The following is a 23,740-nucleotide window of genomic DNA, read 5'->3' on the forward strand; positions in this document are numbered from 1 at the left end:
TCAAAATAAATGAACATTCGAACTTCAAAGCATATTTCTCAAGGCCTAATGTTGGGAAGAACTGGTTTTGTCACTCAAGATCAAATAGACTCTGTAGAATGGAAAATAGCTGCATGTTGAGGTGTTATTAGACAGCCGTTGAAGAACTTGAAAGAGTTTGTTTTTTTCACCAATAACTGTGAGCCCAGAGCTTGGGCTGCGTACACAGTGCACAGATAGTGTTATCAGCAAAAGACAAAAATGACTGGAGAGCGGAAACAAATGCTACATTTTCAGTAGTTTTATTGAAAAATGCCTCTTCTGTTTCAGAAATAAATAAGAAAATAAGGCTGTGTGGAATTCACAAAATGTGCAGTTAAAACATGAGAAAAGCAATTCTATGTCCATAGTCTTGCAACCAAATCCAAACTGCATAGATAGAAAACAACAACTATATTCTGACTTCCTCAGTAAATATACAACACAAACATGCAATTCCACCTTTGGTAACAAAACAAAATTAAAAAAACAAAACAAGTTTGGTTTGTTACAATAAGTCAGATTATCATTTGGTTTACAGGCCTAAAAAAACATCAAATAATTGTCAAATTTTAACCAATGGAGTATCTGAAACAGCTTTACATACTGAAGTCTGACAAAAACAACATAGATAGTTTGAAAGTGTTCAAAAACATACATACTGTACTTTCTTCAACATACTTTCTGCTGGTTTTCACATGATTAGTGCATTACACATTGGAGTCCGATAAACACTTGCAGTTATATTACAAGCAGACACTTAAAGGGAACACTTAGCAAGCACACAGGTTTGTAATGAACGAACATGTAGGTTTGTATTTATCTTGCTAAACTTTCTCATGACAAAAAAATATATGAACAATATAGCCAGGGGTATCAAACCCATATAAGTATTAGTTTTGTTCATCACTTCATCCTCACATTAGTGATCGTGGAAGTTATTTCAATATTACACTTTCTGAGGGCTCCTTATTGTAGCTATGATGCTAGTGTTTCTGTATTGTCTTGTGGTAGTGATCTCTTTCCTCGTTGATTTTGTGAGTAACCGGGTGATTGTATTGATTCAAACTCTCCAGCTGGCTCCACGGGTATAGCCACTACCTCAGGTTCAGGCTGGTAGCGGCCGGCTAGAAAAATATTTGGGGTGGCCAATCAACAAGAGAGTTCCTTCTACAGCTTTTCACATGCACAATTTAAATTATATTGCACTATGGAATTCCAAAGAAATCCCCTGTGTCAAACTACTGCTTCCTAAAGTACCAAAAAAAGCTAAATAAAAAACAGTCGCTGTGATGACATTTACAATAAATCCACCAAGCTATTGGATAATAAGACGTAGTAAAATAACCAGCTCATACTACAAAGGACACATGGCAATGGCAGGAGAGCAACATATAGCACTGATTTGGTCAACGTAGACAAACAACATGATGATTGAAAGTACAAATGGAACATGCTTCAGTCTGGACCAGAGCTGTTTAAGATCACTTAAGGCGTTGTAAACAGAGGTTATGCTGGTGGTAAGTAAGCAGAGGGTTATGAGGCACAAGCTCAATACAGATGTTAACTTGATTTTTAGTGACATGTCTTGGTTCATACAATCATTTACAAGGCACAAAAATTAGTTTTATTTACACATATCACCTCTACATTAAAATTGCTTTCAGTTATGAAATCATCTTTGTTAGTAGTTGTTTTGGATGGTATTTGTACATGCTCCTTCCTTCGTAGAAATGCTCAGTCTCTGTTTTTTTCCCCCAACGGTTTGTGGTTCAAGATGCAAACAGGCCAGCAGGTTGCCATCACTGTAGCTTGTAGCTGTGAGATGATGTTAGTGCCAGTCCACTCCGTTATGTTTTTTGGCTTTCGTAATGTTTGTTTTTTAATGTTCAATAATTATGTCCATGGTGATTATGCCATAGCAAATGGGCAAACATCTCAGAAACAGGACTTCAAAGTGTAAGCGGCACAGGTGACTTAGAGCGTTTACTATGCCAAACCTGAAAATAGTTTAAAGAGGGTGTGAGTTTTCTCTGTGGAATAAAGCATCTTATTTGATTTAATGCAAGTCATCATTCACCAATAGCTAGAATGCTTTGCATGCCAGTTTTAAAATTGGACATCAAATGTATGGAGGTACTGGAATATAGCGGCTCCTAACTGACTGTTTGCTAAACCCCTTTGAGGCATAGTACATGGAGAGTAAAAGTGTAAGGGATAGATTAAAAGGTGTGTTTATGTTCTTTAATGTAAGCTGCAAATGTTAACATTTTCTCAGTGTAAAAGCCAGTTTGCAATGTTACTATATCAGTTTGGGGTAGCAGCAGCTGCTCTGTGCTACTCGGACTTTACACTCCAACAACCCCAGCCAAAGTTACCCAAGATAGCATTATGTTTAAGCCAGTCCTCGTTCTAACAGCGTTTTCCCTTGTAACATTCAAAGTGAAACGTACTGTTTGAAATTAAGGGGTTGTAGGGGAGCACTGAGTCTGAGCTTCCATCTTTCTCTATAAAACATTTAATAGGTCTAACTAGCTCAACACTGCAATACAGGAGCAATGCTGTTTCTTTATTTCCATGTGTTTTATATAAACTGGTGAGGATGCAGACTTTTTGCCTGGAACATGCAGCTTTAGCCTCATGTACACATCAACTGCTTGCAAGATCATGTTAGAGGGTTCTCAATCAAGTCAGCTTGAAGCATTAAAAAGTCAGCCAAAGACAGGTTTTCAACCAATTTATGGAGCTACGGTTAGCTTAATTAGCTAGCTATCTACATAAATCTGCCAGTGACAGTTGTGATTTCAGTACATGTAAATGAATGTTGCGGGCTAGAAATGAGAAGCCCTCTTTTGTCAACCTCTGTCTGAAATCAAGGACCACATTTTGATGGTGAACCTGCCACCATTTTCATTTTAAACTGCATTATGTTTCATATGTGAATAAAAAGCAAGCGGGGCTTAGCGAACCATCAGTTGAACTTCTTATTGGAATACATTTGAACAGCTTTCTGATCAAAAATCAATACTATGGAACACTTACATTCATATCTCCATACATTATCAAAGCAAAAAGTAGTGCACTGAGTTGCAAATGTAATTAGTCTGCATACACTTAGTCTATATCTAATGTAATACCATGCAGGACCTAGACAGTGTTGAGTGTACCTGTGTATCCTTGTCCATTGTAAGGAATGCCAACACACTGAGAGGAGTCGCAATACCCAGGGGGTCCTGGTGGTCCCCTCACCCCTGGAGTACCCTGGCGACCTGGAGGGCCACGAGCCCCAGCGGAGCCAGAAGGACCTGGGGGTCCTGTTCTTGACTCTCCTGGTGGCCCTGCAAAGGGGAAAGAGAAGGTGAGTAAAACCAGTTTGAAAAGTCTCTGGAGCACAGCACAAAAACCCACTGGCATCACCGTAAATCTTCAGTGAAAATGGTGGGGGTAACACAGGGCTGCGGCACTGTAATTTAAATTTTTCAATGGCTCAATTAAAAAGCTTGACCAAGAAAAAAAGCCAGGGGTTGTGTGGAGTTACCACCCCCTCCTCCCCCCACCCGTCTGTCTAGACGGTAAAAACTCAGGATGGAATTTTCCCCCTCTCTCTTTTTCTCTCCCTTAAGTAAGCCCATGTGTTGTCAATGAAGCCACCAAAGAAAGCTCATTGTACACACACACACACACACATATACACACACACATATATACACACACACACAAGTGAGTCATCAGTGTGGACTTCCTCCCACTGGTCTTCAGTTGTTTCTCACTTCATTCATAGAAACAGACATGTCAGTGTTTGGTGTTGTGGGGTAGACATCAAGAGGTTCCTGTTGTTTTGCAAAAGCTTCCCCAGGGAAAAGAAATCTTCTGAAGTGGTGAGCTTTTTAGAGAAACATATTGCATATCAATTGTAAATGAGGAAAGGCTACGGCCTTTTTCAAACTTACAAATAAGCCTAATAAAATGTTTTAATAATTGTTTCTAAAACTACATCATGGCCTTGACTGAAAATGGATTCGAGATTATTTAAACTCAAAAGACACAAAAGAAATTCTCTCCTTAATGATAGACATAAATACCTTCCATTTAATGTATAACATTCCCGATGTGCACAGTGTTTGGAGAAGGTCAATATACATGAGACATAAATCTTTAAGAAAGGAAAGAATTGGGAATATGTTTGGCGTCCCTCCAAGAATTTATGCAGTGCAGCTGCCCAAATGAAGGTGCCTGAGACACATACACTGTAGGTCAATTTTGGCTGGAATGTGTCATTTTAATTGTACTAAAGGGAGTACGCTGTGTCCTGGAACATTTTGAAAAATAGGTGAAAAAGCTGTCACTGTGAAACTGTGTTTTAGTGTAAAGATAAAGTTGTAAGAGGAGAGTGGAAGACCAGCAGTCTCTCTGAACCTGCTTGAGAATAAAGTTCATGAGAAGATGTGTTACCTGGTGGTCCGCTTGCGCCTCTTTGTCCTCTGATACCAGTTCCTTGAGATCCTCTCTCTCCCTTCTCTCCTGGCAAACCTACATAAACCAGAGAAAAGAGTAAAAATCACTTTCACACATATAAAGAACGTTTATGGAAAAATAAAATGGAAATGAGTAGAAATATAAAGAGCATGAATGAAACACAAGAGCAATTCAGGGTTGATTAATATCTTACAATGCTAACTTGAATTATGTGTAGACTACACATGGTAATGCAGTTATGTTGTTATTCCACTAAAGTTGTACCAACACTATAGTCTACAGAATCACCATGACCATAATTCATTATTTGCTAACCATTTGCTTATTATTTCTCTTTGTAACACTACCAAACGTCAGAAAAAGAAGAGAGATAAAGTACCTCTTTCTCCTTGACTTCCAGGTGCACCTGGGTTTCCAGGGAAACCGGTCCGACCAGGTTGTCCAGGCTCTCCGCGGGATCCTTGGTTGCCAGGTGGGCCAGGAGGACCGGGTGGCCCTGGAGTGTTGCTACGATATCCAGAAGGAATCTGGTTGAGCATCATGTCAATTCTGCTCATCTGACCTGCAAGAGAAGACATAAAATCAGTTGGATTTGGATATGATTCATGCTTTTACAACTAAAATTCCCTAAAGATTAGGAGAAGTTGAACTCACTGTTCACAAGCTGTTCACAAACTTGTCTGGCGATGGAGCGCATCATGTTCTGGGATGCAAAGTCTCCCTGGAAAACAAAGACATTTTCATGAAGAGATTGCATTGCTTTTCTCATTGATGTTACTGGTGACGGTAATTTGATTAAACAGGACACATACCCTCTCTCCTTTCTCTCCTTTAAGGCCAACAGCTCCCTGTTAACGAGAAGAACAGAGTGAGAACAAGCAAGAACCTCAACCTCATCCCTAAACATTGTCATGTGGCCATTATTATATGCAAATAATGGTTAATGTTATTCAATACATACTGGGTTTCCTGTGTCTCCTGGTTTTCCTGGTTTTCCAGTCATTCCTGGTACACCTGGATTTCCAGGGCTTCCCTGAAAGAAGGGAGAAAACACAGCATAGTGTTTATTTTAAATCACTGCACAGTAAACATAATTGCAACGTTTAACTCCTGCTCCCTGTTAACGGTTGTATAACGAGCTTTAAGTTGGGATCTATGCTTTGACATCTGCAGTGGGGCGGCATGTGGCACAAGTTGCCAAGAACACTAAAGAGGAGGTGGAAACACACATGCACAACAGCCAACAGGGATAGGACACACTCACATACACACACCAGTCACTACTAATGAGTCCTGGAGCACTCAGGATGGTATAGTGCATGTGAATTCCATACTGGCACTTTGCCTGTTGGCATGATGGCTGGATTAAGTAGATTCAGACCTCCTCAAACCACAGCAGAAGAAAATGAGATGCATGCACCATCCTCGTAACAGTGGAGGGGCATACAGTCTGCTTTTTTATGTGCTGTTCCAGCAGAGTGAGAGAGCCGGAGGAGTAACGTTGCAGATATATCACGAAATAAAGCACACTTTAAAGAATATTTATGTGGCTCTTTACTGTACAACACAAGGACACAGAGATAAACACACACACACACACACACACACTCACCATGGGCCCTGATGGACCTCTGGGTCCAGATGGTCCCTCCTTTCCTGGTGGCCCCTATGTAGAAACAACATCAGACGTGGGTTACAACACACTGGGGGCCCTTTCATGCAATACATCAGTGGCATGGCTTTATATTGGTTTCAGCCATGAGTTTGTCTTTTTAAATTATATTTATAAGTAGCGGCTCAATTCTTCTGGCTGACGCAAGTGAGAACATGCAATAACTACACAACAGTACTTCTGCTACAGTGGGCTAAGTGGGTGATCACATGCAAAACATTAGCTTAACCAAGTGTTGGATCCATTTGTAAGCTTTGAACACAGTGTGTACACTAAGCAGGCCTGGAGGTAGATCTTACCCGTGCTCCGCTCGGTCCAACGGGGCCCAGAGGACCACGTGGCCCGGGAGAACCCTGGGAAAAAAAGCAGACACACTTAATCAAACACTAATGATCAGGAAGAACACATTTATACAGCTCCCTAATGCCTCTCTTGAAGTAGAATTTATAAGAAAAAAATACGGCAGTTTCCCAGTTATTTAGCCAAAGATAATATATCATCATGTAACTAAAAAGCAAAACAATTTCCCTCTTGTCTGTTGACGCATGATGGTACTAGACATCTGCACAGACAGTGCTGTTACAATAAGCATTATTGTATAAAGTAACCGAGACAATGCTGCCAACACGCTCTGAAGTTGATAGAAAAGGACTTTCTCCCATGTCTTAATTTGCTCATTCAGAGGCCAGAATAACCAGTGGTGATGTTCTCTCCAGTTGAATGGTGGGAGTTGGCTGAATGACCTCAGCCGGATGAATGAACGGTGGATTGGCCTAGAAATGGCTATGTAATACCAGCCCACTCAAAAATGCCGTTCAGTGCCTGTAATACTGAATGGGTTTAGCTTAAAGCTGCAGTATGTAACTTTTATAAAAAAATAACCCCTTTTGTCATTTGCTGAAACTTTATCCTGAGGATCTATCCTCTGGCTCTTCCTAGTGCTGCTAACAGCATTTGCAAGAAGAAATGAGCCAAAGGATTTTTCCGCAGATTATCTGTCTCATGAACTACTGGATCAGGATATAGTGAAACTTTCAGCAGATATAACAAAATAACTTTTGTTGCTTTGTTACTTTTGGTCTGAATGTTATGGTAATAGTAGGTCTGGTTCATTCTCATCCAAGAAGTTCGCAGAATGACATCTACTGTAAGTCAAAGATGCTCAAGCTTCAGGCTGTAAGTCTTTACCGAGTCACGATCATCTTCAATTAGAAGGCTGGGGAAGAACATGTTCCATTCCCGATTTTGCCTTTGTAACACGAGTCTGTGGTCCATAATAATTTAACTGCATCACTGGCCTTCTACTGTTTGTCAATCAACGGGCAGATTTGAGAGTGTGGGGCTCCCTGAGGATGGCATGGTAAACCTCCCACTCTGAGTGTGGTTTCAATTTCGCAATGTGGACTGAATCCAGGCTCCAGTAGCAGCGCTGCTCTCTATGGATAGTCTCCTGTATCCTGTTCATAAACCACAAAATGAGAGGGGAGGACTTACTTGCAGGCCAGACAGGCCTGGGTCTCCACGATCTCCCTTTGGTCCCGGGCGACCCTGTAGGTGGAGGAGGAGGAGGAAAAGAGAGGTTTACAAATGAAGCTTTAGTCTTTGTTTTATCCATTTTAGTCTGTGATTGTGATTGAGTCCATGTTTTGACAAGAACATCTGCAGGTAAGAAAACAAAGAAGCAGTCTAGCTGCCTGGCTAGAGGTAGCAGGGGAGTGTGATGTGTTTTGACTTTAGCTTTAAATCCCACTCACTGGTGGATCTGCAACAAATTTCACACAGACTGCACATACATATCAGTATGAGCACCTATCAGAAGTGATCTGTTATATACATTAAACTCCATCTACCACAGATATTTCTTCCCTGGCTGGACTGTTGTAATGTAGGTTAACTTACAGGTTCTCCGGGTAGAGACAGTCCGTTAGGGCCCTGTGGACCTGGTGGTCCCATTGAGCCTGGGAGTCCTGGGTCACCGCGTGGACCCATTGAACCCTACATCATTACCCAGACAAAACACAAAAATGTTTCATAACCATGCAAAAGACTTTTTATTGTACAGATATAGACGATTAACGTTGGCAGTGGAAATGGGCCTTTAAGGTGCTCAGTGTAGGCCCCCTTTAAATCAAGTTGAGGAAAAATATACAGCTGAAAACTGAATTCAGATGTGTGCAATTTGCTTTGTCTAATGGTGCAAGCTAATGTAAGTCTGTAGCAGAGGAGTAATAACTTCTTGAGTACCATGGCAGTGAGACAATTATCATGTGTGGATTTAGCATTATTGATGTGAGCAAGCTTCATTGGCTATAAACCAGTTCAATTTATTTGCCTAATACTTAAATTACAGTAAAAAAGAGTCAATGTCTGCAAAAACAAAAATGCTCAAACTGATGTATGGTGTTACTCACAGCGTTACCAGGTTCTCCCCTATCTCCTCGTGGTCCCTTAGTACCTGGGCTGCCCTGGAAAAGCAAGGAGCCAGAAACACAGAGTGTTACAACAGGAGCAGATTCCAAAAGCCCTAAAACCCCAAGCCCTTTGAAATCCTCACTGGGGCTTAGTGAGGTTACCAAGCACACATATTCCAGACTTCTCCTAAAGACTTCCTTACTGTTGTCTTTCCGACAGGCATTTATCTTTTGACACTTCTCCCTAAGCCCACATTTCATTGCATGCCACTGGTCTCATCCTCAACTACTCTTTCCAAAGGAAAAGAAAATACCACTCCTGATGCGAGGGACTTCCTCAGTATATAGTTCAAACTGTCAAGTTGCTCATTGTAGCTGCACATTCATTAAACACTAGCAGAGAGAAGCGTGGCTTCATCATTATCATCAAACTATGTATGACTTCATTTTATCAGCTGAAAACAGACATAGGACAGAGGACAAGAAGGGATGATGGTGTCTTTACCGAAGGTCCAGGAGGCCCCTGAGGGCCAATGCTGTCCTGTGTGCATGTGCAAGAGTGGGGAAGGGATGGACACTTGGCCTCATCTCTCTGAAAAGGAAGGCAGAAGATAGATAGAAATCAGAAATAAACTCACACATACACTTTTCACAGTATTCTTAAATTCCATTTCACACCCACCAACTAATAATTGAGGACATGGTTTGGAAATCTACAGACTACAGGGGGTAAAAATTAAAATCCTTGATGTAATTTTTTGAGCATCCTGGCAAACTGTGGTTTTGACTTTGCTTGGAGTAGACAGTTTAGAAACACTAGCAAAGCAAAGGTCATGAACAAATGGTGAAGGAACAGTGACTCATGCAGAAATGTGACTTGAATCAGCAAAGTCAGTGTGGGACCAGATGCTCAGTGACAGCTGCAGACTTTTGTCCTCATTTTTAGAAATGAGTCTTTGACATAATGAGTTATATAACACTGCAATCATTGACGTGATGTATTCATATCTGATGCAAATTATAGATGAATTACTCATAATTAGATAAATGTGCGGACATCCGGTATCCACGATCAGAAGGAGCACTTGTTTTCATGTAATTGGGAGATCATACTGGCAACAGTCCGATTAGCACAATTGCACAGGATACAAAGTTCTATTCAGTTAGGCTTAGGCACTTTCATTTTAAACTGCAATCAAGTTATCAGCCTAATGACCGCAACTACAAATGCAATGCATGTACATCAAAAGAAGTGAAAATAAAGATACCAATATATTCCTGTAGTACTATAATGGCCTTTTTTGAATTGACTTTGTTTTTAAACAATTCTAAAAATGACACTTGTTCTTACTGTGGAAGGAAGGTCGCAGCATCTGTCTCGGCTGATCCAGCTCAAGCTGCAAATAATATCGAACATCTGGAGCTGGAACTATACAACAGAAGAAGGGAAAAAGATCGAGGGGTGTTACAAATGGCTCCCATTTGTGATGGAAATGCACACTGTTGAAAACAGACAACAATGAGTCCCTCAGAGAAATAGAAAGATGCAGGCTTTCATCTGTCCAGCAGTCACTGGGAGCAGTTAAATCTTAATTGTGCATCTACGCACAAGAGTTTTTGGATACTGATTCTTTGGAAAGTTGTGAGACGCTCTTCCAAGCGTGTTTTTTCAAGCCTTCGCGTTTCTTGACGCGAAGGCTCTCTTTTTCACTTACTGTCGCAGACTGCCTCTTTCCTCCTCCAGACTTGACCATCTTGCCAAGCACTTCATAGCCATCCAGTGTGATGTTGTTGGCCTCCTTAATGGGCTTCTCTGCCACCTCTTGGCAATCCACGTTCAGCTTGACTTTCTCCGGAGAGATGGTGATGTGGAGCTGCAGGAGGGAGAGGATGGAGAGAGGGCACACAATTAACAAAACATTCTTGTCTTCTGAATACTTCACAGCTGCCAACTTTGTTGCAACACAATTACTTGGCAAAGAGTACTGAGAACAGTGGAGCTTTTGAAAAGCTTGGTTTGGCATTCATTTCTATTTGGAAGTGGCATGATTGCCCTTTAAAAGAGAAGGGAAGTTCTTTAAGAAAGTGCAACCATAAGGCTAGGAACAACCTCACTGAACCTTTTAAAACCATCTTGTCTGAAGCTTGTAAAGATGCTGATACTGTATTCCACATAATTGCACATTTTGGGGAATTGTTTAGTCTTTGCAGAAGATGTTAATTATACATTCTGATATTACCTCAGAGTGGTTACTGATTTGGCATGGGACTGCTGTTTGATGCCTCTACAGATGAATGGACCATAAAAAAATATATATATACAAAGGTTGGCATTCCCATGCATCTTTAAAGCTGTACTTGATGATTGTATAACAACACTGAATGACAAAGTGCCAGATTTTGAAGTTTCCTGTCCAGAGAACCCTGCTCCACATCTTGAAACAATATCATTTGTGGTGTGCCATCAAAAGTCCTACACTTTCCATACTTTCCCCTCAAAGTTGCAAATTTTCCCCTGCTCAACAGTCAGACAAGCTTTCTTTATGTCAGAAAAAGCAAGCTACCATTTCTTTCTACAAAGCCATACCAACCACAGAGACCAGGCCACAGTTCTTGGCAACCAATCACAAAATTACAGTTGACTTCCTTGGCAACAGAACAAACTATCTGGTGGACCACAAAGAGAGAGGGGTGTCGTTTATCCCAGGACCCTGGCATGGATATAATATACCATGATACTCCTGAGGACTTATCAAAACAGCTTTGGATGATATACTGGGATGGCAAATAATGAGCATGTATATATTACCTCACTGACCAATAAGTAAACACAATAAAAAACAGTCTAGTCTAGTCACTGGAAAATAACGCCTCAGAAAAACTCTAGCTTTCTAGTGACCACTGCTCCCTCAGTTGATGGTATTTGCTGTGAAGTGATCTGGCCGTACTGCAGGGAAGTGTTGACAGATTAATAATTTTCATTCATCAGTTGTTAACACAGGTTTTACTGACTACGTATGGTCAGATTTCAGGCCGACACTGTCCCCGCTCTAATACTTTTTACATTTTTCCATGATCTCTATCAGATTAGGTTTTATTGTTCTTGGCTCAGTCTTGACTGCTCTTCCTTTGTTTTCATAATCCTGACATGGATTTCATGCATGTGCTAATAAGAAGGTGTGAGTTTTCTCTGTAAAAATGCATTCAAGATTAAGTTTGCTTTCATTGAAAGTAAACGGAAACACATAATCAGAATAGATCTTTATTAAACTGGAGTTTGAGTGCAGTTGTTTGACGGATCATGAAATTCCCAATTGGCCTGATCTTTTTCATTGTATCGTTGTAGATGGGAAGCTCCCATGTCTGATCTGGCTCATGTGAACAGACAAGGCACTGTGGATTTCTTTGGCAAGAGAAGTTAATATATAATTTCCTGTATTTCTGGTGTGGTAAGTCTACTTCAGGAAGGTCACAGAAATACAATGTCTTCATGTCTAAAAGAGGTTGTCACAAATGAAGAGTAGAATGAGTGTAGTCAGAGGAAAATTTGGCAAAAACCTCCCTCTCTGTCTTAATTAGTGTATACGTATATTGGCACAAGCTTCCCAACAGGTCCCTGAAGGGAAAGTTTGAAGGACTGAGTTCAAGACTTCTCAGCATGGAGGCAAAATACAGTTTGCACGCTCATACTTCAACCAATGTAACTCTGAACACATGACTAGTCACTACGACTCATGGAAAATGTCTTCTTCACTTCGGTTAACGGGAAAGTTCCCTCAGCGGACTCCCACCCTTTAAGTGTGGGAGGGGATTCCCCAGTGGGCTAGTGAGTGGCTAGCATCTGCTTAAGTTATCACTGAGAGCTTTCCCACATGTTCAACTAGCGGTAGACCACGACCTCTCCAGCCTGGGTTACTCTTTATTAACTAGCCTGAGGAGAAAAGCCAAATCTGCAAGCACTCTCTGACCCAGCACTGTGGCACATAAAGTGCATCTAACACTTTACAAAAACAGCAACTGTAGCTCAAATGGTTTGGTGGATGTAGATTTATGATGCCTTTGACACAAATTCTCAATGAAATGAACTACTAGAAAGAATCACACAAATTTAGAATGGAGGTTTGTGTCAGAATTCTGTGTCACCAAAAAAAGCCATGACTTAAGGTAGCAGATATGCAGTATCTAACACTAGTACTGCATTATGTATTAAAATGGTTGGCAAACATAGCTGAAAAAAATAGTAGATTAAAAGATTAACAACAACTTTGATAGTGAATTGATTTTACAACTGTTCCACTGGTTCCAGCTTCTCAAATGAGAATATTCTTTGGTTTTCTTTGTCTTCTACATATAATAATATACTACGTATGTATGCATTTCTGACTTTCTGACATCTGAAGATGTCACCATGGGTTTTAGTTACATGTGATGGCCATTTCTATTCGCTGACATTCTGTATATTAAGTAATTAATAAAAGAAATGCTTTAAACTTCTAATTTGTTAATCTAGAACTTAAAGGACATATAATTTTATTGGGTTTTGTTTTGTTTATCTGGACAACAAGCCTGACTGCCATTTGTGACAACCCCAAAGGTCACTTTCAGCACACACATACACACACTGAGGTCACTCTGTAATAGCCACGGACAAAGTGTTGGGAAACCACTGACAACATGTAAGCACACACCACCACAGCAGTCGGCAGTGGCACTTACTCAGCAGACCAGTAAATAAGCAGCTAGGTAGACCGCTGCAGACTCTCTAGCTCATGGAACAACAACTACTGCACCACAAACTAGCCACCCAATGTACAGTCAGACTACAGTCTCCATCATGGCCACAGACACAGAGAACACACACATACACACAAATCAGGCCGCTGTCCAACTAGACCAGCAGTGATGTCATCTACATCCAGTCCTGACCCAACATTTTCCAGGGTCCTATTCATTCATGATGTTACCCTACAATTAGTTGCTTAGATGTTAAATGGTCAAACTCAAAAGCCATTTGTAAAACGCTCTGATCTGGGGGCCAATATATCGTTCTCATCAGTTCCACAGTTCAAAAACTGTACTAATGAAAACTGGAAAACTGTACTATCAGGAAGTGGGCGGACTTTGATGTCAGATAAGACCCCGGTACATTAAAAAGGGTCATTCATTTTGATAACCTTAGAATTAGGGGGAAGGAAAGCTGTGTACTAAAATGAGGGGCACGCTGTCCTTGGGAACAAACTCAAATGCAATTGGACGTGACTTTGAGTACATTGGAACCAGTCGTTTGTCCTCCAGTGAAGAATCGCACTTCTCATCTTAAGTCATTCCAGGTTGGTATGAAAACATACTGACCCTCATTGTTCTAGTCTCTACACCCTACTGTTGTGGAACATAACAGAGAATGTTTTATATTCGCTGCTGCTTTGAGTTGGACTTAAAGGCATTTGATGTCTCTTTTTACCTCCCTTGCTGCGGCCCCACGAGACTCCATACTATACAACTGCTGTTGATCACAGTTGCTTGCTTGGCATGTGGGCCTAATGTAGTGGTTAAACCACTTAAGAGAAATAAAGAGTTTGCAAAACAATAACACCACTATGGGTGGTTATTTCAAGTTAGATGAAACTTTTTGACTGTTTGAAGAATTGATGTTAATGAATCTTTTAATCTTTTAAGTGCACTCATAAGGGAGTTCAAGCTTAGTTTCTTGCATGAGCTCATGATGCCATCAATCAGTGTTAGAGTCAGGCAAAGGGATCACTGAGACAGTTGGACACAACCACCAATATTGTGTATTATTGTATTCTTCTTCCACAACTACTGAGTTGTCTTAATCCATATTTACAGTCTTACAGCCTCTATTATCAGAGGTTGAGCAAAACATTTTAAGGGGCACCGATTTTACACACAATTTTGAGTTTACACATGATGGGGAGTACTACTCAGCTGTAAAAACAGTTGTATAATGCCTTCTGTGGCTCAAGGTGAGCTTTGTCAAGTCTAAGAATGTAACCCTGATGATGTCATGGCGTGGAATTTGAAAAACACAGGTGTTTACCAGACAAGGGAAGTCTAAGAAAATATTATGATATCCATTACATAGATCCATTATGGGAAATGCAGGATCCAGTACTTTTGGAGATTGACCTACATTAGGGACGAAGAGTCACAATATCTGGTCTCAGTTGCTTCTCCCAACTTTCTGTAAATGAAATATTAAATCGCCAGAGAACTCAGAAATTTTATAAAGTGAGCTTATTAGTGAAAAAGATGCAGACTTTAGGATTTATTCTAGTCGTGCCATTTTTTGAACCCAACTCAAGCCATATCAAATACAAAAATCTATCCAGTCCCCTGACTGGTATGAAGTCAGCAGCAGACTGGTTTGGAATTCACTTAACAACTACCAGGATAGGCTCCAGATACATTTTTTACAACCTCCATGACTCATTTATCAAATCAACTGCCCATGGACGAGAAAAAACAAAACTTAATGTCAAATCATAAAAAAGGCCCAAAGGCCACTTTGACTGCAGACCAGCAGTCTGATGGATAGCTGGTATCATGATACAGCTACATAACATTGGCTGGTTAGGCAATTCAGCCAACTTAAGTGAAGTGTAAAAGTCACAAAGAGACATATGAAAGGATTTAAAAACAATATATATGACAGGAAGTTAAAAGAATGAAAATATTTTGTATGTAAAATTATCTGAAATGGAGATTATCAAAAGAAAGGTGACCACAAAAGATTCTCAGTCTGTCCTATTAAAGCCAAACTTTAATAATATCATTATGTGGTGCACACAGTACTCCTCTCTTTAAGAATCATGCATTGTGTTTACCTTATGGAAGCTGCCATGGAAAACCCGCCTCACTTGCTCCTCATTAAATACGGCTCTCTGGATCTCTCCTCGGGTGTCCTTGTTGTAGAATGCGATTGTTTTGCTGGAAGCTGAAAAGAGAAGAGCCTTTGATGAATCCCTGACAGTGTGTTACGATGCGGTGGCACGCAAAGCACAGACAGGACTATAGAGAACACATGGTTGTAGGGAGAGGAGAAGGATAAAGAGGGAGGCTAGGAGGGATTAGGTCCATGCCCGTAATTATTTGCATGCATTCACCACGTGTGGAAGCGCACATTTGTAAAAGATACTTATTTAAAAATGAAGGCTTTCTATGAGAGACTAAAAAAAGTCAAAATCGGACTCTAATTCACAACAGTGGATTTATTTCAATATGCTTCCACTAACCCATCATGTCTGACAAAAATCTTAACTTTGACTGTCTGTAAATTAGGTAAGAGAGAGAAATAAAAGATCTTAAGTTGTTAATAAAGAGTGTACAGCTGTGTATATGTTGGGTGAGCTACAGCAGCTTCCCCCTGCTGAGGGCCAAAACAGGATGGGAGGCTTACGGTTGACAGTGATCCCGACCTCAGGGTTGTTGTTTTTGTCGGCAATCTGCCAGATATCAAAAGGTTCAGAGGGTGTGTCGGGCAGCAGGCGGAAGAGCAGGATGATGGTGTAGGATGGGGGAAGACCCTCTGGATGAATTTCCCTGTTAGTGTTAAAAACATACATTGTGATAGGTCAGACTTCTGCCCTCATCGCACTAGCAGTCACATATTAGAAAAGAACACCAAGACCATTAAATCTCTCTGCAATGATTTTGCTTCCAGTCTGTCACATAGACTGCAGAACCTGTAAACGATTGCCAGTTTTCCCTCTGGCCTTGCTAAATTGCCCACATATTGAAAGTATTTTCTGTCCCCTCTCCTTTGCTGCAGTTCGAAGTGTTTCCATTTGTGCATGGTAAGCCAATGGCTGCGCCCACGCACACAAAATATGCATCCTTATAAACATATTAACAAAGTATGCTGAAGAGGTTTGGATACTCCAGCAGTTCTGCAATTGCCTAACACCGCTTAAATGAGGCCCAATAAAGAGACAAAGCTCTTAACCCAGGGGTGATTTGTTTGCTCCCAGTATGACATAGGTGGGAGGAGGGCCTGGTCCAGGAATTTTACAATTCTACAACCAAGTTGTTGCTGCTAGCACCTCATATTCCACAAGCTGCAACAACAAATAGGGCTGTGGGCTTGTTGCCAAAGGGCACTGGGGAAACCCAGACTGCAGAGGCTATTGAACCTTATTATGAATAATGACTGTGGGCTGGGTAGGATTATAGTGCACAGGAGATAAGGTCAGTAGGCTGGGAACATGCACATAGTGAAACTCACACTCCCTCTGTTTGACACACCACAAATACTGTTTAGCCTCAGCTCTTACTTGGTGGGCTGGTTTAGGAAGGAATCCTTGTGCAGCCTGTAGGCAATGTAGCTGTTGAAGGAGCCCGGCTCCATGGACACACCGTTCAATCCAGCGAATGTCCGGTCTGTGATGTTAAAAGCCTCCAGCATCCTGAAGCCTGGAAGGGATAAAAACAGGAGCCATGTTGAGAGCATGGAAACAGAAATAGCAAAACTTTCTTATAGCATAATTGCATTTTAGTAATGACAACAGGCTTTGTGTAGAGATTAGTTAGGGATTTTGTATACTTACCAGGCGTTGTGAACCCATTGATGTAGATCAGAGGGCAAGCTGAAACAGGACAAACCGTTTTAGAGGGTTGGAAACACAGACTACGATTTAAAGAAAGTGATTCATATCTGTTTACACATTTCCTGCCAGTAGATGAGTTGAAATGTGTGGCAATGTGTGAGACTCCTCCACCTCTGCAGGTGCACTAATCACCCACAACAATAATTACTAAATGAAAGCCAAAAGAAATAATTTCCTCCTGGAATGCAGAAAAACTCAACTATAATAGTGTTTAATTATATACTAATGCCTTACTGGAAGTGGCCGTTTCACAGATGAAGGTGATCAAGTTGTCCTGGATCTTGTCAAAAGCGTCGTAGTCGTCTACCACAAACACATGTCTCTCACTTGGCTTGCTGCCGATAACTCTTAACTCTGTCATGTCCACATCGGCCACTCCAACCACAAACACACTGTAGCCTGTGGGGGCAAAACACACACCAAAAAAACAAAGACCTTTGTTAAGCTTCCAATAACCACTGGCAAATTCAACGCTGTAGGGATTGTTAAAAGAGTTTATTCAATTACCCACAAACTTTGGCTCTAATGAAGGAAGTCAGCATTTTGGAGCAAACTGCAAATTGGATCATTTAAAACAGCTCTTCTGCATGTGATTAATAACCAGCCACACGTACCGGAATGCTGCAGTTTTTCAGCACTCTTCTTCACGTCATCCTGGGAGCGACCGTCTGTGACCACCACCAGCACTTTCGGGACATTCCTCCTCATGCCGCTGTCTGAGGTGAAGACCTTCTCATAGACATGCTTTAGAGAAACACCTGGATGAAGGAGAGAGAATCAGATTTGAAGAATTCATCTTCTTTACAACAATTTGTTCACTAAGATGCCACTCTGACTTCGATCAGTGGTGTACCTGTTTTCGTGTTGCCTCCTCTGTAGCGCACAGTCTTCAAGGCTGATATCACGTTGCCCTTGTCATGGTAGGTGTTCAGCTTGAACTCAGTCTTGGCGTCATCACTGTACTGCACAAAGGAAACCTGTTCGAAGAAAAAATAACATAATATTTTATAGATTGCATATAGAAATAGCAAGACGTCTGTCAAAACATTGTATAAAGTCAGTTTGTCTTGATAGTAAAAATAAAAAAAACATTAAAGACAGCACCAGGCTTACTGCTGACCTGCATGCCACTAGGGCTGATGACGTCAAAGGCTCCAGTCATGCTTTGGACAAACTGGATGACCTTGTTGAAGCTCTCATCTCCAATACTCCAGGAACCATCAATGAGGAAAACCAGGTCGGCCTTGGCACCTTTGCACACTGTGGAGCAGGTACAATCATGTTAATGTAAACCCGGATCTCAGCTAAACCATAAGAATGATAAATTTAGTGCACAAATATCGAAGCTCTGCTCACCATCTAGTGCGGGGGGCACTGTCACTGGAGGTAGGGGAGGAGGCGTGGTTGGCATCTCTGTGGGTTTAACCACTGCGATACAAAACAGAAATACATGCACAGAATTGAAAGTGACTTACTACGCTGTAGCCGGTGAGGCCGTATTTGTGAAAAAAATTGGAAGTTCCAATAGCTTGTAGCAACGTGTGAGAGAACTGTCCCCTCACATTAGCATTAAACCTGCATAGAGGATGCTATCTTACATGTCTTCTCCTTTACGCTAACTCCAGGTCCCTCCAGGTTGGGGGTTTGGGCATACACTGTGGCGTTGTAGAGAGTGTCAGGGGTCAAACCATCAAAGCAGTAATTACTCTCTGAGCCTCTGACAGTAATCTCCTGAGCTCCACTCTTGGATGCTAGAGAAGGGAAAAATAACAATAAAAAAAGAAAAATCCAGATTAGACAGATTCAGGTCGCAGTAATCTAAAAAGTTCAAAGTCTATTAAACACAACCTTTAGAGTGTGTAATTGAAGAAAGCACTTACTGTCAAAAGGATTGACTTTAAGTCTGTAGGAGGTGGCTGCTCTGTGAGGGGCCCATCGGATGCAGAAGGAGTCATAGCCAATGTTGTAGGTGGTCAGGTCTGTCACATTCAGGTACACTAAAGGGAAGCAATATTCTTAGTACGTATTATTCTGTGGCTTTGAAGTCCAAAGTAGAATCATTCATTTAATTAAGTGCAGATAAACCTGTCAACCAAAAAAATCATATCATTAACTTACATGTAGTGCCTTGTCCAATCAGAGGTGCACTGAGGCCTGTGTTGTACTGTGCCAGCACCTTCAGGTCATAGGTGGTTCCGGGTTTCAGGTTATGCAGTTGGTAGGAGGTCACGTCTCCAACAAGCACCTCCAAGGACTCATCAGAGCCTGAAAGGAGATTTTGTAAATGTTACTTGATTAAGTATAAAATTAAAACACATATTTTCTCAGTAACTATTACCATTTTATCCCCATAACAACATACCCTCAGGCTGGTAGATAAGCTTGTATCCGTTAACCCTGGAGGGGGCAGGGTCCCAAGACACTCTGAAGCGGGTGTACCACTCATCAGAAACACGGAGGTTCCTAGGGCCGAGCATACCCACTGTGGGGAAACAAGACAGGACAGCACAGTCAACATAGGCTTTGGCTTACTGCAGTGAGATGGAATTCCAGTGTATTCAGTGATAGTGAACTGTCAGCAGGATAATTTCTCTATTATAGCTTATTATGGCTTTTGAATTATGAGTTAAAGATCTCAATGTGTGATCAAGAGGATGATACATTCAACCACATGAGTGCAATTTGAAACAAGAATTAAGCCGCCTCAAGGAGAGGAGTGGCATTACAGTAAAGTATGTAAAAGGTTTCTTTTGTTTGAGAGACATAATTAGGCGAGACATGGGCCAGCGCTGCAAGCATAAGATCTCCCTCACTGGAGAACAACCAGTTCATAATTTTCTGGCAAAGGCTCTTGGTGCTTTTGGACTTCAAGAAAGTCAAGAATTCTACTTATTCTTTTTGCTACAATGATTCAGGATCCTAATCAATGGATCGCTCTATTTAGATTTTCCGGTGTGGATTCCCCACTCTGGTGTGTGCACGTGTGTGTGCAGCAGTGCATAATATCTTCAATAAGTGTGTGTCCTTATGCTTAGTTTCATGTCCTTAAATGATCTCTGCAGTTAAAAAGCTACCCACAGGTTGTACAGATTTAATAGTTCATACCTGTGCGTCCATCTCCTTCCAGTTCTCCTCCTGGTCCATCACCATAGATGGCAGTCACTTTGATATTATAAGGAGTGTCTGGATCCAGGTTCTGCAGGATCACATTGTTCATGTTTCCTGGCACTGTAGTCTGCAAGACACAAGAAATATCACATATAGAAAAGGGTTAATAGAAAAAAAAGCATATTAGGGATAAATATGCATAAAAATCTTGGATCAATGAAATATAACTATGGTCATAAACTGAATAATAGACACTAAAAAGAGTGAAGAAAGACAATTTATTAAACCATAAGCAACAGTTCTAAAGTGAACAGTCATACATACATAGCTCCAGTGGAATTATATGGAATTATAAACATTCTTACATATTCCTCAATGGGGTCTCCTGTGGTCTGGGCATAGGTGATGCGGTATTGCATGACGGGGCCTTCGGCATGTTCCCAGCTCACAGAGAGAGTACTGGTGGTGGGGTCAAATACACGCATGTTCCTTGGGCCACTACGGGGCACTGAGTGAGGAAGAAAACAGTGTTTCTAAATCTGCACACAGCATGATACATGGGGTCCTTATATTGTTTTTCCTAATCAAGGATAAGTATTTAAACACACTGGCTGAGGTTCTTACATGTCTTTCCAGCATCACTGATTGCGGGTCCTTCCCCATCGCTATAAAGGGCAACTACCCCTACATTGTAATCAGTGTTCGGGAGCAGCTGCTGCAGCAGGGCCGTGGTGGTGGTTCCTGGTACCAAAACCTGCATAGAGACAGAGCATGTCAGGAATAGACATTTTTGAAGAGTTTCAGCACAACATGTGTAGACTTAAGTCCTAAACTGATCAAAGATAACAGCAAATGTTTTTTTTTTTTCTAAACATACCTAAGCAATTGACAGTAAGGGTGCACTGACATGACACAGATGCCCTACACAGCACATACACAAGCAAAGACCTTTCCCTGTCTTATGACAGCTGTTTGTGTTGTACACTCCCCCTAACACCTACATTTTCTGAACAGCCCCTCACTTTAAGCACTTAGTGAAAGGAAGAGTCAAAAGTCTTTGATGTTTGACAGCTGATTATATAGGGGCCACCTACCCCTCACTCTCTCTCACTGTTTGTGGGTTAGTTAGTAGGACAGGGTAAGGTCAGCGCTGCTTGAGGGCTCTGGCCTGGTGATAACCTCTGTGAGCGAGTGAGGAAGGGGGAGGAATGAACACTTGTGTAGGTGCTTTCAATGTAAATAGAGGAACTGTGTGATAAAGGCGGTTGTGTGGGAGAGCAAGCAGCAAATGGGTGGGCGAATGTGCTTACTGTCTCTTCATGTCACACATGAATGCAACAACAATGCCCGGTTGTCTACTTTAGGCATGTTTCGATTGCATCACTCCCAATCTGCTCCCATCTTTCCTGGTCAAAAATGTACTGAGGTGCTTAAGAGTCTCAGTAAAAATAATATCTCAGGCGACACTGGTAAAGCTGGTAATTTGTGCTAGAAATCTCCAGTTGGTGTTAAATTTGATTGCGTGGCTGAAAGAAGCCACATTGCCGCTGACGCACATCATTGGATCTGGCCACGGAAAAGGCCTGAGCCTGCCATGAATGTGCTAACAAATAGGGATGAAAGCTGGGTGCACTTCTATATCAATAGACTGAATATGTCTCACTCAAAGACCATGTTACTAGAGACCCAGTGAAAAATACATTCTTAATGGTGCAATCTTTCGGGCAGATCCTGAAGAGAGCTAATGGTACACTTCAAAAGGTGCTTGTGGATTCTTCATGTAACCCAGAAACCCTTTATATGTGAAGATGTGGGCACACTGGTGCCAGATGCCACATACTGTGTAAAGCACGGATGTTGCAATTGAAGAATTTCTGCTTTACACGACTGTGGTTAAAATCTTAGCAGTTTGTAGAAGAAAAGAACTCAGCTGGAAGTAACTGCACACATGCATGCATACAAAGACACTCACGTGAACCATTTGGTGAACAGACTTATATTTTCTTTAAAAAAAGTTAAGGATGAGGCTGTTTCATTCCGGATGACATATGGTATACTGTAAATGTTGGTCAGAGAATTTTTATTGGTTGCTGCTTAGGCAACATGTGCTCACACCTCCACCCGGGCGTGCCCTAACCCTCAGTGTTTGTGTATAATGTATGATTTAAGGGCATTAGCCATAAGATAGTTACTGATGGGCCATGATAAAACAGTAGTTATGGGTGACGTAACAACAAATACAAAGAAATTTTCTTTTTTTTAATGCCTATGTGCTATACTACACTGGAATGGAATGGAAACTCACCGACTCAGAGGGCCTGGTGCCAGTCACAGGAGAATAGACCACCCGGTACTGCTCGACTGGGCCTGTGGCAGCCTCCCAGCGAACGTTCAGAGTGTTGGTAGTAGGGTTGAAAACCTGGATATTCCTGACGGGGCTGCGCTCCACTGTCGAGCCAGGAATGTTGGGTGGTAAGATGGTGGTTAAAGGTAGAGACAGAGATAAAGAAGTAAAAGGTTAGGGTGAGGGTCAGGGGGAGGTAAAGCAAAAAAAGAGCGATAAAGAGGAACGAGTGATGGCAGGGTGAGGTTAAAGGCCAGAAACTCAAGTGGTTTGCACAGATTTGGAAGATAGATGAAGAGATATGGCAGAGGGGACAAGGAGAGAGATTGTTTAGGTCAGGTACTTATAAGTGGGGAATGGACAGAAGTCAGTAGATGAAAGGCTACCAGTTACACAAGAACAACCCCCACAATATTAATACATGAATAGGTAGTAGGAAGGTAGGACATTCCTATTCGTATTTGTGTTTTACCTTGTGTAGTTTCATGGGGGGTTATTTTTATAAGTGTTTAAATGACACTTGAGTGAATCTCCTAACTAGTGTTACTGTCATTCTTCCTTTGTCTCATTTAACATGACATGGTCCAGACTAGTATGGTCCAGTGACTACATGAGAACATTTCAATAAAATGGGAACAATGCTGCCCAGCAACCAACAGAGACGGGTTTAAGACATTATTTAACAATACTGCTATCAACAGGACACTTCCTGTCAGTGCCCTAAAGGTTAATGAAAAGGATATAAAAGACGTAGGCGCAGCCCTGTGTGAAGCTTGCCTTCTAAAAAGCCAAAGCAGATGTTTAGAGGCTTTGTGCCACTCCCCATTATAAGCCCATAAATGCAGGGGGAAAAACACAGTGGGAAAAAAAATGGCGAGTGAGCTTCCGTACTTTAAAGTTTCACAGACTGAAGCCTGCTGCCTAGAAAGCTTCTTTGAATTTTAAGGCACAATTAACAGTCAGTGACGAGTAAAGTTATCTGAAATAGTGAGAGATTCCCTATGTTGCATAAAAGGGGGGGTACTATAGCTTGAAAGATGACAATATAGTGGCCACAAAGTTACAAAGCTAGCTGTAAAATGTTCTG

At 41.4% G+C, this 23,740-nt stretch overlaps 1 protein-coding gene across 4 annotated transcripts in view; it reads right to left on the bottom strand.

Moving 5' to 3' along the window:
* Nucleotides 1-265: 265 nt before the first annotated feature.
* col12a1a (collagen, type XII, alpha 1a) overlaps nt 266-23,740 on the bottom strand; it is a 55,338-nt gene continuing 31,863 nt past the window's right edge. For 3 of the 4 annotated variants that reach the window (XM_035674704.1, XM_035674703.1, XM_035674706.1), the window contains 32 exons: nt 22,615-22,757; nt 20,934-21,063; nt 20,675-20,817; nt 20,307-20,436; nt 19,564-19,683; nt 19,320-19,466; nt 19,082-19,198; nt 18,800-18,952; nt 18,558-18,629; nt 18,322-18,461; nt 18,055-18,178; nt 17,816-17,959; nt 17,436-17,600; nt 17,142-17,180; nt 16,869-17,007; nt 15,995-16,137; nt 15,423-15,532; nt 10,293-10,451; nt 9,929-10,006; nt 9,083-9,169; nt 8,578-8,631; nt 8,066-8,161; nt 7,661-7,714; nt 6,466-6,519; nt 6,107-6,160; nt 5,456-5,527; nt 5,307-5,342; nt 5,149-5,215; nt 4,874-5,056; nt 4,471-4,548; nt 3,186-3,356; nt 266-1,145 (listed from right to left, as the gene is read on the bottom strand). In XM_035674704.1, the coding sequence (XP_035530597.1) occupies nt 997-1,145; nt 3,186-3,356; nt 4,471-4,548; nt 4,874-5,056; nt 5,149-5,215; nt 5,307-5,342; nt 5,456-5,527; nt 6,107-6,160; nt 6,466-6,519; nt 7,661-7,714; nt 8,066-8,161; nt 8,578-8,631; nt 9,083-9,169; nt 9,929-10,006; nt 10,293-10,451; nt 15,423-15,532; nt 15,995-16,137; nt 16,869-17,007; nt 17,142-17,180; nt 17,436-17,600; nt 17,816-17,959; nt 18,055-18,178; nt 18,322-18,461; nt 18,558-18,629; nt 18,800-18,952; nt 19,082-19,198; nt 19,320-19,466; nt 19,564-19,683; nt 20,307-20,436; nt 20,675-20,817; nt 20,934-21,063; nt 22,615-22,757 (3,551 nt within the window). In that variant the 3' untranslated portion in view covers nt 266-996. Of the gene's footprint in view, nt 2,019-3,185; nt 3,357-4,470; nt 4,549-4,873; nt 5,057-5,148; nt 5,216-5,306; nt 5,343-5,455; nt 5,528-6,106; nt 6,161-6,465; nt 6,520-7,660; nt 7,715-8,065; nt 8,162-8,577; nt 8,632-9,082; nt 9,170-9,928; nt 10,007-10,292; nt 10,452-15,422; nt 15,533-15,994; nt 16,138-16,868; nt 17,008-17,141; nt 17,181-17,435; nt 17,601-17,815; nt 17,960-18,054; nt 18,179-18,321; nt 18,462-18,557; nt 18,630-18,799; nt 18,953-19,081; nt 19,199-19,319; nt 19,467-19,563; nt 19,684-20,306; nt 20,437-20,674; nt 20,818-20,933; nt 21,064-22,614; nt 22,758-23,740 lie in introns of all 4 variants that reach the window. The other variant, XM_035674705.1, reaches the window with a different exon arrangement.

Source organism: Morone saxatilis, unplaced genomic scaffold (genome assembly GCF_004916995.1).
Source record: "Morone saxatilis isolate NCDOM2014 unplaced genomic scaffold, NCSU_SB_2.0 Contig3, whole genome shotgun sequence".
In the NCBI taxonomy this organism is placed as follows: Eukaryota; Metazoa; Chordata; class Actinopteri; family Moronidae; genus Morone; species Morone saxatilis.